General features: G+C 44.0%; 2 protein-coding genes across 2 annotated transcripts in view; one reads left to right on the top strand and one right to left on the bottom strand.

The window, feature by feature from the left end:
- Window positions 1-16,317, bottom strand: part of LOC143388389 (uncharacterized) — a gene marked incomplete at its 3' end in the record, with an annotated part of 63,972 nt that extends 47,655 nt beyond the window's left edge. Inside the window, exons 1-3 of the mRNA XM_077108197.1 lie at window positions 16,224-16,317; window positions 12,247-12,456; window positions 11,927-12,097 (exon numbers count right to left, since the gene is read on the bottom strand). Coding sequence (XP_076964312.1) covers window positions 11,927-12,097; window positions 12,247-12,456; window positions 16,224-16,317 — 475 coding nt within the window. The remainder of the gene's footprint in view (window positions 1-11,926; window positions 12,098-12,246; window positions 12,457-16,223) is intronic.
- A 106-nt stretch (window positions 16,318-16,423) lies between these two features.
- The window catches only part of LOC143387941 (roundabout homolog 2-like), a 96,474-nt gene continuing 96,086 nt past the window's right edge, over window positions 16,424-16,811 (top strand). The window contains 1 exon segment of the mRNA XM_077108196.1: window positions 16,424-16,566. Coding sequence (XP_076964311.1) covers window positions 16,424-16,566 — 143 coding nt within the window.

The raw sequence follows: 16,811 nt of genomic DNA, 5'->3' as shown, positions 1-16,811 counted from the left end.
AGAGCTGGCTGACATGAACTGAGACCTCTGAAGCCACGTGGCCCAAACCAACTTCTCCTCCTGTTAAGTTGTTCTTGTCAGGTATTTTGGTCAGAGTGATAAAAAGCTGACTAACACAGCACTCGTGGTCCTCACCCAATAAGTGCTATAGCAATTCTCAAGGAATGACAATGAAAATTGCCCCCACAAATTTCTGAAATGCCTATAACCACACTGTTGGGTCTGAGGCTAGACTAGAGTCCCATCTTTAGGTCCCAACCCTGCCTACCTCTGAGTGATTTTAAGCTGGCACAAAGAGGACACTCCCTGGGTGACTGGGGCAGGCATTACAAGAGAAACCTTAGGCTTGTATAGCGGGTACCTTTACCCAGAGTTCTGCCCTTGGGAGAAGAAAAGCGGAATATAGTAGGGAGAGAAAATAAGCAGCCAGGCAAATGGAAGCAGGAGGAGCCTAGATCCCAGGATGCAGGTGGCTCCTGGAACCTCTCCCAGTCCCTGATGTGAATTCTCCACTTTGGCTGCAACAAGCTCCAAAAGGTTTCTACTGCTGGTGCCCAGAAGAATCCTTATTAATTACACACACCCAACCACCTAGAGGGAAAGCCACCCACCTACCTGAACTAAGGGGACAGCAGCAACAACATAAATGCTCAAGGGAACTTACTCTGCTGTCAAAGAAGCTATGTTTCTTGAGGAAGGTCCCTCAGATCTTACCTAAGCTTTTCATGCTATAGTCAAACCTCATGCATTTTGATTCTACCCTCACTGCCAATAAAAGAAATGAGTCAGTGGCCACTCATCATCTGGCATTTCAGATTCTAAAAAGACATATCCAGATCATTCTGAAGTCTTTTCTGCCTCAGCTCTTGCTCATCAATTCCATGAGCCACACAACATAAATAACCATGTCGTCCTTCCTAACAGCTTGGAAAATGTAGGTATTAAAGAAAGTTGGCCTTTAAGGGCCCAATTAGGTCTGAGTGAAAAAATTTTTTTTTTTTCCTAAAATCTGTTCAACTGCAAAAGTTCATAATTTAATGTCTCTAAATTGTATTATGCTCAGAAATACTACCACCATAAATCAGAAATGTGGCAATAAGGACCACTTGCCAGAGATGTTCTTAAAAGAAGGCAGGATCACTGTTTCTCTACCTCTTCCACTAATGGACTCCATTATATCACAAAAAAGGCCCTGCTGGAATCTAATGAATAAATAACTAGCACTGGAATGGAATTTGTGTCCATTTTAATTCCAATTAGTTTCCACTAGAAAGCCTGGGCCCCATTCCAATAAACTTTATTTACAACAGGGGCAGCTGGCCATAGTCTGCTGATCCCTGACCAGCATTTTTTTAAAAGCAATAAAAAGAGAATAGAAAATATTGGAGGACATCATACTAATAAAGATAAGTACTATTTCGTAAAACTTTACTTGCTGTTACATATGTGAATTCTGAGTCAATATATGTGTTACTATAGATTCAAATCAAAAGCTGCCAGAATAGAAGATTTGAAAAAAAATACATTGTTGAGGCTGGAGTTGTGGCTCAGTGTAGAATGCTCACCTAGCACATGTGAGGCACTGGGTTCGATCCTCAGTACCACATAAAAATATATTTTAAAAAATAATAGCATATAGAGTAAAAAAAATCTCTTAACTATTCAAGAACAGAGTCTGCTTCTGAGTGAAACTGGTGAGAATTTAAAGAACTTTAATGTTGTGCTAAAAACAGGGAAAGAGCAGATATCATGGGACATTCATACAGCTAAAATTATAATCTTAAAAGAATATTAATTAGTTACAACTAATACAAAATGATCTTCCAGAGGACACTAAAATTACTTCTCATGTTTTTCAAATATCTAATAGGAGCTGTGTATCAACTGTTGCAAATTTCTCCATAACTCAGTGGTTTAAAACAAGCATGTTTGTACACAAAGGTACAGGCTAGACGGGTGATTTTGCTGACACAGGCCAGGCTGAGCTGATCTAGGCCAGACATGCTCAGGAGACTGTGAGCAGCTGATGGGTCAGAAAAAAGCTGGATGTTCTAGGATGGAATCAGCTGGCATATCCTGGCTCACCCCACTGGGCTAGTCTGGGCATATTCTCATGGTAGGGGCAGAGATCTGAGAATAAACCCAGTACTTACAAAGCCAATCAGAAACACATAGGAGCTCTTAAAACTGTTTATACACAGTATTTACTAACATTCCATTGATCAAAGCAAGTCACATAACCAATACCAGGGATGGGGAACGGGAAGGAAGCAGTACTACAAAGCTACTGGGGGAAGAATGTGGCTATAGACAGGCCATTAATCAGAGCCATTAGTGCAATCAATCTACCACCAGTGATATTCATTGTTTATTATGGCAGAAGCACAGAGATCTGACATTATTTCAGGTTTTTCCATTACTATTGCTCATTTTGTTTGTTCATAATCACTTGTAAGGCAGAAAAGCAGAATGAAAAGAATGAACAGCTTTAAAATGTAGGCTTTTGAAACCTGGCTCTTCCACTTCTGGCTATGTAACCCTGAACAAGTTTGCTTCACTCCTCCGTTTACTCATTATAATAAAAGGTTCAGGGACAATTACATACTGTGTGACATGTAAGAGTACTTGGCTCTCTCTCTAGCCTTAGCAGAACTCAAAATTTATTTAGATACTAAAATGCTTTGCAAACAGTTGGTGTGACTATTTCAAAAAGGGGAATGAGGAAACAGGTAAATTTTCTATAACAGTTAAACACCTTCAAACACACACACACACACACACACACACACACACACACACAAACACACTCACAAAAAGCTAGTTTTCATAAAGGGTAAAGAATCGTTTCCTTTCAAAGAATTTTGAGGACTGTGGTAAGCACAAACATGTCCCCTGAAGATATTCATAACAGAATCCCTGGAACCTATGATCATATTACCCTACAAGACAGATGTGATTAAATTAAGGACCTTCAGAGGGGTGATTATCGTGGATTATCCTGATTGGTCTAATCTAATCACTTGGATCCATAAAAGAAAAGAACCTTTCTCAGCTCTCTCCAGAGTACCAGCATGGGGGCAGAGCACAGGTCTCAGCTCAGGGTTGGTGGTGCTGAAGGAAGGGGACACAAGCTCAGAATTCAGGCAACCCCTAGATTTTAGGAAAGACAAGAAATGGATTTGCCCATGGAGCCAACAGAAAAGATGCTAGCTGGTGAGAATCCCATTAAAGCTTTTACCTACAGAATTAAAAGTGACAGAGTGTTGCTTTAAGCTCCTGGGTTTGTGGTTGTTACAACAGCAATACAAGGATGATGTAATCTAACAATGAGGAAGCAGAAAAGTCTCTTAGCCAGGTGCAGTGGTGCAAGCCTGTAATCCCAGCCACTGGGTAGGCTGAGGCAGGTGGATTGCTAGTTCAAAGCCAGCCTCAACAACTTAGCGAGGCCCTAAGCAACTCAGTGATACCCTGTTTCTAAATAAAATACAAAAGAAGGCTGAGGATGGGGCTCAGTGGTTAAGCACACCTGGGTTCCATCCCCAGTACCAAAAAAAAAAAAAAAGAAAGAAAGAAAAAGGAAAGAAAAGTCCCTCTTGAAACAAAAGGACTGGTAAGAAGAATTTCTGGAACTTGGAGAATATTAACTAGACATGGCATCAAAAATGGAAGCTGTTTCTGATTCTGATTTTAGGGGCAGCTAGAGAAAAGGCAATATGATAGAAATAGCAACTCAGGATATCATGGAAAAACTTCTAGTACACTTTATAGGAAAATACAATAAAAATCATCATCCTCAGCATCTAAGCACCCCCTACTTATGACTAGGGGAAAGGCCTCACTAATAAAGTCTTCCACAGAAACTCTGGAGATTTCATTTATATGATGCTATTCCAGACCTGAACTACAACACTTACTGCTCCATTTTTTTTTTTTGTAGATGACAATAAGGTTATAACCCCTGGTTAAGTATTAAAACACACACACACACACACACACACACACACACACACAGAGAGAGAGAGAGAGAGAGAGAGAGAGAGAGAGAGAGAGAGAGTTTAAATCTGTTGATCTTCATGAGCCCATGTATTACATGCACTGTGAATGAGGCAGATGTCAACAAAAAGTCCACAGAGTGATTTGTGAAAAACAGAACTTTATAGAGGCACAAAGATCACATAGGACCTTAAAATTAGGAACACACCTAAGAATATTTGTAAGGATAGATTAGAGAAGCTAGAGTTCCCTTGAAGGATACACTAGTAAAACCTCCCACACCCCCAGGACAGGAGAAGCTGAGTGACAGGTCATCTGACAGATGAGAAGCTGGGTTCAGGAGCACAGAGCCAGCCCACAGGGCCACAGCAGCCCAGCTCAGAGGCCTCACCAGCCAGAGTTGGGGTTCACTCACCAACCCCACCAGCAGGCTTCTCTCGTGACTCCAGCATGCCAGGCTCTGTGCCAGGCAATGAGCTCTCAGTCTGTGCCTACTCGAGTTCCAAACTCTTCTCTGTGTATTTCTTGGGTTAGATGTGGGTTTTTTTTTGGGGGGGGGTGTTTTGTTTTGTTTTGTTGGAACAAGCCTAGTGGGGGGAAAAATTTGCCCTTGTGGGAGTTTTTGAATATCTGAATAACAAATAAGGCCTGGTGAACTTATGAAAAGTGACCGTATTTACCCAAGAGAAGGACACTTGCACCTACAAAATAATGTACAGTGTAGACTGCCCACTTAACAATGGATGTCATCTTTACATCTAGCAAGCATAATGATTAAAAATAAAAGAGAAGTGGGAAGGATGTATCATTCTTAGGGGAGAGTAGAAAATTGCATTAAAGGGGGAAAGCAACAGAGAGGCCTGATACTGTGTTGCAGGGGTCTCACAGAGGACAGCAGAGACTTCATAGTGTACATTACTAGGAGAGAAGATAGAAAAAAGCTCCCCTTCCCCTACATGCCCTCCACATTTTGCTGCCTCTACCTCTACTAGCTCTAACAATTATAGTGGAGGAAGCTGGGTGTGGTGGCATGGCCCGCAATTCCAGTGACTGTGAGGCTGAAGTAGGAGGATCACAAGTTCAAGGCAAGCCTCTGCAATTTATGAGACCCTGTTTCAAAATTAAAAAAACAAACAACAACAAAAAGACGTTGCTAAAGTGCACCTGGGTTCCATCCCCAGTACCTAAAGAAAAAAATATATATACAAAGAAGGAATGACAGAAATATATCAACCAGAAATACTAACAAAGGTACCAAAGGAAAACAGAAAGATGAAAGATGAGATTAACAGGGGCATCAGAAAGTGCTTCCCTAAAGAAGATGTGCAACATAAAGAATTGGTCATTTAGAAAACTCATTGCTATGAATACTAGTAAATTTAAAAAAAAAATCAGAGTTGAAAATAACAAATTTCCTAAAAAAAAAAAATCAGCTTCAAGGAGACTGATATAAAACCCTTATCCTTTAAATGTAGTTGCTTCACAGGGATGCATAGAAGTCATGTAAACAGGATTTGGCCCGGCTCGTGGCTGTGTCAATGCAGAGTCACATTTCCCAGGATGCTGTGGCACAGAACCACAGAATTTTGTGAGCCCAATCATCTTCTGGTCTTTGGACTTCAATTTCCCCAGGGAAAAATACTGCTTCACTAGAGGAAGGGAGGTTATTTCTAAGCTGAGATACAGGATCAAGGCTTTTCATTTCTAAACATATAAAAGTAAACATCCCAAAAGATAGCGATAATAAAGGGTTGGTTCTTAGGTATGCATTTCACGGTCTGCTAAAGGGAGTTTATACAAGAACAAAAGAATCTTGAATGTTTTCTCAATCTTTTTTTATTTTTTTTTTAATTCATTGAGGGAATTTGTTTATTCTACACCCATTTTTGCCAGAGGTGTAGAATCAGACAACATCAGCACTGAACAGATCTCTGGAGTCCATTCAACCCCCTTACTTTCCAACCTTAGGCCCAAAGTGGTCATACAGGCTGACTCTGTGTATTCACATTTGCATTTGTCTTCATGACTGAACTTAACTCTTGGAGTAGGACCTAACCACAGAGCTTCTCAAGGAACTCCAAACCCCTTGAGCAGCTAAGTTCTATTCATTGAGCAGAAACATTCTGACGTCAGGAGCAGGTGAGAGAACTGATGCTGGATCCATTCCTAAGCACAAGAAGGGACTAGAAGGAAAGGAAATGGAGCCCACTGGTAGACCCAGCAGCAAAACTCCACCAAGTGGGTGATCTCAGGGATCAGAGGAACATCTTGCAGGGCCTCTGCACTCTTTCTAGGATTCCTCATACTGTGGGGTTGCCTTCACAGGCAACCTTTACTAGTTGGTCCAGGAACAGTTCTGACACCACTGCCACATCACTCTGTGCTCTTAAAGGTGAAAAATCAATGCCTAGAGGAGCAGGAACCCAATGACACATTGAGAGAATTAATTAATAAGAGTAAAACATAACATTCAGCCCAGACAGTATCCTTAAAATGTCAGACTGCTAGGGTGGAACACACCTGTAATCCCAGCAACTCACTTGTAATCCCAGCTATGTCAGGAACTGAGGCAAGAGGACTTCGAATACAAGGTCAGCTAGGGCAACTTAGCAAGATCCTGTCTCAAAACAAAATTTAAAAAGAGTATGTGTGGAAAGGGGAGTTTGGGCATGTAGCTCAGTGGTAGAGTGCCACATGCATAGCCTGTGGAAGGCCCTGGGTTCTATCCCTGGCAAAACAAGATGTCAAATTGCACAGGAAAAGCAACAAGAGAACATATCACTCAAAGGGACATAAATCACCTACGTACCCCCAGCCCAGGAGGAGGAGAACTGTGCCACTCCCATATTTGCTCCCCCACCATATTCCAAAGTGAAGCTGGATGTGAGTCCACTTGGGGACTCTAGGAAGACCCAAAAGTCCAGCACATTCTCTTCCCAGAACATCTCTATAAACAAAGCAGGCACACATTGATATCAATTGTTTCCAGGGGACCCAGGGTCAGGGCTGAGGCTCAGCATTGCCACTTCCAACTGCTGGTAAGCAAGTCTGTCAACCTCTCTGCAGGTCTGTGTTCTCAGCTAGACAGGAAGGGGGTCCAGAAGAACTCCACTGCTGCCCTTCCAAACCCCAAGTGTCTTAAGACTTCTTGGTTGGGATTATAAAGGAGGCCCTGCTAAGTATATGATATCCTTGACAGCATTAGTAACTAGACATGGTCCATCTTGCATGGGTTCTGGGTTCAAATCCTCACACTGCCTCCTGAGGCTGTTCAAGACTTTGGCCAGATTTCATGATCCTGCATGTTACAGTCTTTCTATGTATAAAAACTAGGAGCAACAATGCCTCAGGGTTGTAATAAGGATTAAATGAGATAATACAAAGGAAGCATGGAGACTAATGTCAATTATGGAAGATAAATCTTTTTCATTGTTATCATTCTTATTTTCTTGATTACCTGTTCTTGACATTTTTCTACCAAGACATATAATCTTTTTGACAATCACCATTACAACATACTTCCATGGCAGGGACAGAGATGTAGAAAAGAACCAAAACTGTCAGAGTGGAAGACTTTTCTGTGTGAGATACTAATAAAAAGAATTTTATACCAGCATGACAGGACCCATAAGCAGTTCGTGTGCAGAAGTACAACACTAAGGAGCTCAGACAGGAGTAGGGGCTGGTACACCTCCAGGGCCAGCCGCAACCACAGAGGAAGCAAACAAGTGAGCTCTTGTTATTCTAGGGATAACACTGTAAGGCTGACTTCTTAAGTATATTGCAAACAGCAATACTGAACTCTTACTAGTAATGAAATATTTGGGCTACACCTCACCTCTGAACTCACAGACAATAGGGTAGAGGACTGTGAATACAAGATCAGCCAGGGCAACTTAGCAAGATCCTGTCTCAAAACAAAATTTAAAAGAATATGTATGGAAAGGGGATTTGGGGCATGTAGCTCAGTGGTAGAGTTTCTTATCCATCCTCAGCAGGGCCAAGGTCCAGCAGGCATTAACACGGGCCTGGCAGTGGAGGTGACAAAGGGATAGTGCTAATTTCCAAGGAGAACTGCTCCCTCCAAACCTGACTCAATAGCTTACAGCCCTTGCTTCTCCAGACTTTCAAGGCTAGACAAAGAGCCCCAAGATGAAGGCCCCACTCTGATTCCAGAGACTGTGTGTGTAGACAAGAGAGTCGAATCCTTCAACCCTTCTTATGCATGCATACAACATACAGAACAAAGTCAGAGAAAGGTCCATTTAATTCTGGCAATGGAAAAAATAAAATAGCCTAAATGGGCAAACACAGCTTAAGTCCCCACTCTCGGCTGAGAGCATGGTCGCAGTACTAAAGGCTCCTGGGACTCACCTTGGTGGCTTTCCAAGAGCTATTAGCTATTAGTTTGCATTAACACACTGAAAGAGAAGGTCAGATGAATTAAAAGTGAGAAGGTAATTCAGAGAAAGGACATCTTCATACTAAGCAACAGCAGAATGCATGACACATGGTAAAGACTGGATATATACTGAGTGCACTTACAGACAACATCAGGGTCATGCACGTATTTGTGTTAGTGATATGGACACAGGCTGTAAAGTGCATACAGGACAATAGCTTAGCTGAGAAACTTTATAAAACTTTAAGGGTCGAGAAGATTTTTACTGAATTTTCAACAGAAATTTCAAAGTAGAGCCATCTTCAGACTATTAGGAGTGACTCTATACTTCAAAGCAATTATTAACTTTAAAGGCAGCCTAATAAAACCTGCACTGACAAGTTCCTAATGCTCCACTGTCACCTACATGGCAATTCTGCCCCTAGAAAATATAAAATCTTTACCTCCCTTTTTTTAAAGTACCTGTATTTTGGAACATACCTACTTTCCTTCAGTCATCACCTGTTCACCTGGCACCAGGATACATACTTCTACAAACTGACAGTCACCATAGCAACCCCCCAGAGACAAACCTGAAGGAACCACTTTCCTGAGACTCACTATAATAGCATCAACATAGACGGCCACCCCACCCAGCCCCGTCACCCCTCATAGAATCAGGAGGACAGGACAAACAGGAGGACAGGAGAGAAGAAAATGAATCCCTGGTGCTCTTTAAGCCTCTTGGAATCGGGTAAAACCCAATCAGGATAATCACAGAGTGAGAGAGGGTACACACATCCAAGCCCAGAGGGCTTGATGACTGATGACTATTCTTTGTGATTTTCCAGGCATCTTGGCAGGGAACACACGTGTTTCCTGACAAAACTTATTCCATTGTGACCCTGCAGTGACTTGGACCCCCAAACCTGTGGAACATAAGGAAAAGGTCAAATGTCAGTTTGCTATCTGGGACAAATCCTGAGCAGCTATACTTCTCAGGAGAGGAGTCAACTCCCCACCCTCCCCACCCCCAGTTAGGGCCACAGGGGAGGGGGGGACTCCGGCATTTCAATGCCGTTGGAGACCAGATGAGCAGAAGACTGGTTGGTTATTTTTAAATTGAGAAAACTGAATGGGAAGGGAGAAAACCTGAATTCTTGTGATCTCTTAAGGCCCCTTCCAGCCTCCAGATTCTCCCAAGGAACACTGCATATGCACATACATATGCACACGCTTCTTTATAAAAATGTATACGGATGCGTGTGTGTGTGTGTGTGTGTGTGTGTGAATATATATATATATAAATGAGTACAGTATTCACACTTCCAAACACAAAGTACTTGAAATGCACACTGCTGAGATCAAAAGGCTAGTGAGCTGCTTTGCAGCAGCTGGGACTGAAGCACACAGATACCACTGACAGATCTGGGCAGAGCCTAGCAGCTCTCCTGACATTGCAGTTCACCTTAAAACCAACTGACTGGTGGCCATTTGGGTAGCTGCAAACCCTGCAAAAGTCCATAGACGCTTTCTCCTAGTGATTCTAGTCACCAGTGTCCAAAAGTCAGAAGTTCAGGCTGGAAAAAAGGAAGGAGAGGAAAGAAAATGCCCAAGCCCTATCTCCAGACACCCATCTCCACCACAAACAGTAGGCTGGCAGAGCAACTTCCTTCCTCTAGTTCAGTTCCTTAAAAGGTCAAAAAGGTCACTCTCTTCCCACCTTGATTTTCAGGGGTCCCCCTCAACACTTTGATCACAGGTACATTAAGTTGAAAACTGAAGAAAACTATAAAATCCTCTAAAAGGAGGAGTTTCACTCTGATCCTATACTGTCAAATAAATTTAAAGGTGTCCATCTCAGCCCTGAACAATCAGAACAAAAATAATTTATAGCAAAGGAGAAAGGAGTGAAAATCCCTTCAGATGAATGAACTGAGATGGTTTATCCCAGGTTGTTATTTTCTTGGATCAGGCAAGAGTTCTGATCCCACGTCAAGAATCAAAATGTGGGTGACAGAGGCCAATATCCGATAGGAGTAATAACCAACCAAGTCGCTCAGGTCCTGACAAAGAGCTGGGGAGCTTTGGGTTTAATTAACTTGTTCTCCACTTACAGACTATTAGAACAAGATCCTACTCTTAACCCTTTGTTGACAGATGTGCTGCCAGCCCACAGGAACAGTTTGCCTCCCCTCCAACTTCACAGCCCCAGTAATGCCCAACATTTCCTAACCGGGCCAGCAGGGCCGGGTGCAGACATTGGCGTCCTCCCAGTGTTGGGTCCTGGCAGGCAGAGCTAGAAGTAGTGAAGGCCTTAGACCTCCACTAGCGTCTCAGAAAACCATAGCATCACCTTGTCTGTGCCGCCCAGAGATGCTTGGCTATTCTTAACGCTGCTGGACAATGCAAGCGCCACCCCTTTGCTCTTCGACAGGGTGGCTAGGAAAGCGCGGCTTTGTGTGTGACAGCGAGTGTGCGTGCGCGAACTTCCCCAGGCTCACACACCCCCTTCCACCTAGCCTGCTTGCAGCTCCCGGTCTGTGCGCGCGAGGGGCGCACTGAGACAGGATCCACCTGGCAGACAGCCGCGCCACCAGGCCTCTGGCCACACGGCCTCGGGAGTAGGGAATGACATCCACGCCCCAGTGCCCAACCGCAGGGATGGCCGGAGAGAGCAGAACCCGGAGCTCAGCAAAGGCGAGGCAGGGGTCAGGGGCACAGAAGGGCGACAGGAGGGCACAGCGCTCCCGACTCACGCACCCCCCTGCCCCCAACTTTTGGAGCTGGGGGCCAGGGCTGCTCGCTACTCGGCAGGAAGTTCACAAGACCGCACTGAGCATGCTCTTGGGGAGTGTGTGCGCGGGTGTGGGCTCTTTGCTCCCTCAGCCTCAGCGACCCGGCAGCCGCGCTCAGAGCTCTGGCCGGATTGTGGTCCAACCCTTAGTCCCCAAGGGGCCCTGGGGCCCGAAGGGCCTGCCTGATCTCCTGGCCCAGAGAGCCTGCTCGCCTCCTCCCTCCTCCCCAGGAGCCCGGGGCCAGTCCCCCTCATTCTTCTCCCCCACTGGCCCATAGACGAACCCACCCTGCGCGCCTGAGTCCCCGGGAGTCCAGCACGGCCCACGCCTGCAGCGTGACCCCATCGGGCTCCTCCAAGGTTCGAGCGCCCATCTGCCATTCCCGGCCGCTCGCCTCCAGCCTGTGCCATCGGAGCCTCCTCTGAACAGGTCCAAGGAAAGCTTTCAAGCCTCCTCCACCCGCGGCCTGGAGGGCTTCATTCTCCCCTTGGGAGGGGCTGCCCGGGGCAGGTGGGAGACTCACGGCGCGCCCCCCGGCTGCACTCCTGGGTCCCGCAAATCGGCTGCGGCCGGGGAACCCATGCAGCCCGGGAGAGGAGGCAGGCAAAGCCTGGGGCTGTGCCGCCCCCGGTGCAGGTTCTCCAGCGCACAGGTGTGCGACTCCCCATCCTCCCGCGGTCCCCTCTGTGTGCATCTCCCCCCACCCCCGGGGATGGCGAGCTCCGACATGATCATCCGACCCAGCAGCTCTTACCTTCTTGTTGAGCAGGAGCAGCAGCAGCCGGGATCACCTCCCGCCACCCTGCCCACAGGGCCCGAGGCGCAGCTGGGCTGGGGGTCGTGGCGCCCGGAGCCTGAGGCGTGGGTACCTGGGCTAGATCGCGCCCGGGGTGGCCACCGCCGCCTCCGAGCTGCAGGGCCGCAGCTGAGCAGGCCGCGGCAGGGACGGTCTGCAAACTCCCAGCCCTGGCGGGGCCGCGCACAGCGCGTCCACACTAGGCCTATGCGCGGTAGAGACAGTCCTCTGGGTCCAGTGGACTAGGGCAAGGGAGTCTGCCCGCGATTTCTTCAAACCCTCTGCAACCCGACCTCTCCATCTTCTCTCTGCTTCTGAGCTCCTGGCTCGCGGAGGCAGGGATTCCGGCCAGGGACATTCGGCAAACTCCCCGCCCTCCCCAGAGGAGCGCTCAGCCAATTCCAATTCGGAACGCCCCAGCTTTTCAGGGGTTGTCTGCAAACTCTCAATCTTGTTGAGGAGGACTTCCAGCCTCGCAATTCCGCCGCCTTAGGGGAGACAAGAGAGAGCTAGACCAATTGTAGCCATAAATAATGTTCTAGGGGCAGCGTGCAAATGCTGATATGACCATGTATCCTCCAGAGTGGTGCAGTCCAAGCCTGTAAGGACCTGTGGCCATCCAGCGGTGAAATCCAATGAGGATGAGATTATAGGTTCAACTGTCTAGTGGTGCAGGCAACTTTAATAAATGCCCTGAGGCTCAGTTACTTCCTTTGTAGAATGGTTTAAATGAGGCCGTCAGAGTTGCTACCGCTTGGTTTTTGTGACCTTGTGCAAGCCACTTAACCATTTGGGATTCAGCTGCTTTATCTGTGAACATAATAAATACAGATTCATGAGGCTATTGTGAAGATGAAATAAATGTAAAGTATTTAGTAATACCTGGCATATAGTAGGCACCTAGATAATGAGTTTGGTTCCTCTTTCTCTGCCCTGCTTCCTGCCCCTGATTTTAGGAACACTCTGGACATATACCCAACCATTATACTGTTGTAAATTCAAAAAGAAATGAAACACATCCCATGCCCTGAAGGGACCACAAAGAACACTGACGGGCATGAAATGTTAATTCTGAACCTCCAGAGAGAATGCCTTACATTCACTAAGCATTACAGATCCATATTAAGTCATATCTGTAATGGAGAAAGAGTGGGCTGGTGGATTACCAAGGGGTGAAAATGACAAGGTCTGTAATCCCAGCATGTTCCAGGTTTTTTAACACTACTTCAGGTTACAGTGAATGAGTTTATGTTTAAATTCCTCTGAACCTTCCCTGCAGGATTTCTCCATCCCATTTCCCTGTCCTCCTTGGGTGTCTTCATTCTTGGACTAAGATCACCCCATCCTGCTGCTCAGGGTTTTCAGCAGAAGCATTTAGAGAGAGAGGATTGTAGAAAGTTTAAACTCTAGAAACAATTCAATTCATCTTCATATTGTAAGTAATTTCTCAGGACCACACACCCAGTTAGGGAGGTCTCCTGACTCCAGGACCTTAACACACCCTGTGGCCTCTCTTGCACAGAGAGTTTGAGGCACCAGGTCAGTTTTCCCTATAACTTGAACCTGGAAGAAATAAGTGGAATTTTTCCCCATCAGATGAGCCACAAAATATCAGCCACTTGGGTCCTCAGCTGTCAGGAATTGTCCAGGTAGTGCTCAAGGACCACAAGGAAATCTGCATGGACAAAACAATTCCTCTTCATAAGAAAAAGACCTTTTGTTGAAATCCCAGGAATCCCAAGGCACGTATTTCCCTTAGTCCCTTGGAAGAAAATAATGTCTCAAGCTTGCTTCAGGCACCAGGAGGGAAATAAAAGAATGGTGACATCTGGTGGCTAGGCCTTTCTGTGATGAATATGGATAGTACAGATTCTAATCATTACAGATTCGCTTGGAAGCCAAGTTCCCACAGGTGGTTAATTGTACCACCTGGTTGCCTAAAGATTTCTAAAATACATTAATCATTTAAACTTTATGGTTATTACAGATGGTTTTCTCAGAAAGTTTTTTTTTACAAAAAGTATATGTATACGTAGAGAGAGAACAAAACAGTGTAAATCCATATTTGTATATGTATATGAATTTTCTATATTTGTATTATATAGTCTACTTATTTATATAAATAATATACTTGCAACACCTTTGAAGAAATTAATACTTTCTCAATTGTTTTTCCCCACAAAGTTAGTATTGCAATTTGTTATACTAATAACTGCCAAAGGACACTGCTCATAGATATAAAGATGCTCACTAGGATGGAGTTATCTGTTTCATCGTGTCCTTTCAAGAGAGGGTTCGTTACAAACTTAGGAAGAAAATAACACAGTGGACTTTCAATAGTGAAAATCTTGACAAGTGATGGTCAAGGTCATACCTGGTGAACAGGTATCTCTTTCTAACAGTATACCACTTATGAGCAACAAGTGTTAGGTTAAAAGAAGAGAGATGTTAGGAATTATTTCACAACAATACCACAGTATCTTTTGGTATTGCTAAATCTTCTCTGTGTTGCTCCATGCCTTCCCATATACTTGTCACAGGTACTCTATGTTAGAAAATTGCCCAATTATAATCATAAAAAACATCTCTGTCCATACAATCAAGTCCATTGTTTTTCAGCATCTCTATGTAAGTTACATTTATCCTCATAATAATTTACGAGTAGATTTTATGATACACATTTGATACAAACAGCATACTAGACTTTAAAAGATAAATAATATATTCATCAATAGACACAATTGATAAAGATCAGAGCGAGAATTGAAACCAAAGTTTGTATGTCTCTAAAGTCCAGAATCTTTTACACCATACTGCCCACATTAGACAACATGTAAGAAATGAAAATTAGGGTGTAAACTACTCTAAAGTAGTTTTTCTAAAGCACATTTCTTGGTCTATTCAAATTGTATGAAAATTATAAGCAACAATTATGTTTGTAAATCTTAAAAATCTGGGTCCCATGTAACTCAGTCTTGGAACAGCTCTCTTTGAAATAAACAAATGATATGTTTTTCCTGCCTAGGACTTTGACTATCTTTAATGGCTGGAGGAATTATCTGTTACATAATCCTAGTAGAAGGTGAAGCTTCTGACCAAGTTTTTAGGGCACCATTGCTAGCAGCAGTACCCAGAGACTGATCCATAGCATGAGGATGTAGGCTGCAATGTCTGGCACTTAGTGGTGAAGGTGACAGCATCTTCACCTTACCAGTTCTATGACACAGTTTTAGGAGTTGTTTCTAGATGCATGCCTCTGAGCCTTACTCTCCATTTTCCCTTAAATAAATTCCTTGTCTCCTAATAACAATCAGAGTGTTTCAGTTGTTAGTACTGAAGTAACCAGAGGGATGCAGACATTAGAATCAAGAGGCACAGGACTTGGTGGGGGGTGGGGGGTCAAGGATGGGTTATCTAGTCTCATTAAGGCCTGCTAGGGCTGAAAACCCAGTGGGGAATGATATTGGCCAAATTATATTTCTTTATTGTGTGTATGTACAAATATGTAACAACAAAACCCATCACCATGTATGATTATAATGCACCAATTTAAAAAATGGGAAAATAATAATAATAAAGAAAACCCAGTGGGTTTAAAAGCTTTTGATGCAGGCAGCTGTGGCATGTAGTGGCAACGATTTATTAAATTCAGCTCTGGAGATGTAGCTCAGTTTTAGAGGTGGTGCAAGGCTCTGGGTTAAATCCCCAGGGTTCAATCCCCAGCATCAACACACACACACACACACACACACACACACACACACACACACACACAAACACAGAGTTCATTAAAATGTCAACTGTAGTTACCCAAAATAAAGTACTTGTTGAAATCAAGTTTTAGAGAAACCAAGTGGCAGCTAAGGAATGTAAGGACTGGGAAAGAAAGGTGTTTGTTTTTTATGCAGTTGGACAACTTAAAGAAAGAATAATAAGCTCAAAGTCCTGAATTTTCAGGTCAAAGTACATATAGAGTAGAGATTGTCTATGACTTCTGAAACAGACAAACCAAAAACTAACAACAATAAACAATAAAACTTATTTTTAGCAACTAGAGGCCAAGACAGGTAAAAAAGAAATAGATACCATGGGTTACTAAATTACAATTTTCTTGAATTCACAGTCACTCTCAAATTTGAAACCAAAGACACCAATTAGAACAGAGTAGAACTGAGGACAGACTGGAGACACATAGGAGAATTCAGATGACTGGGTGTATTCCATACCCCTCAAATTCTACATTGGCTTCCCTTACCAAATGAAGGCAATAATGAGGTCCTTGCTGTGTTGATTGAGGTCCTATAACAAGCAGGCAGAGGGTGTGGTCTTGAAACCTCAGATCCCAGCATGCTCCAAGAGGTCAATTGAAAAGGTAAACTAGAAAGGGAAAAACTTATTCATCCATGAGTTGTGAGATCCTGCTAATTTGTAAAAGCACCAATCTGAGGGATACACATGGACACTGATTCTGAGAATACTAGACCAAGGAAGAAGAACACAGCATTAGATCAGGCTGAAATGATTGATGTGGAGGAGTTGCCAGATTCTAGACTCACTGAGCAGTTGGGAGTAGTGTTCATCATCTGCTCAGTTGCTAGGTATCATCCTAGTTAAGCTGTGGTGTCCTGATCGTGCCTGACCCTGCTGTCCAGAGTCCCTGCTGAATATATGGAGCCAGGTGGCAAATGCCACTTGTCTGCACCCCATCTGATAGAATTAAACTAGCCAATTGAATTTAAGAAGTTTATTCAGAGTGTGAACAATGCCAATCATTTTATTTTTTTCACATTAGAATTTTAACTAAGATATAAAGAGGAAGTCATAACAACTTGATAGCAAGACA

The sequence above is a fragment of the Callospermophilus lateralis genome, unplaced genomic scaffold (genome assembly GCF_048772815.1).
Source record: "Callospermophilus lateralis isolate mCalLat2 unplaced genomic scaffold, mCalLat2.hap1 Scaffold_1907, whole genome shotgun sequence".
Lineage (NCBI taxonomy): Eukaryota > Metazoa > Chordata > Mammalia > Rodentia > Sciuridae > Callospermophilus > Callospermophilus lateralis.
Note: the sequence above shows the minus strand (reverse complement) of the source record. Positions and strands in the feature narration are given on the sequence as shown.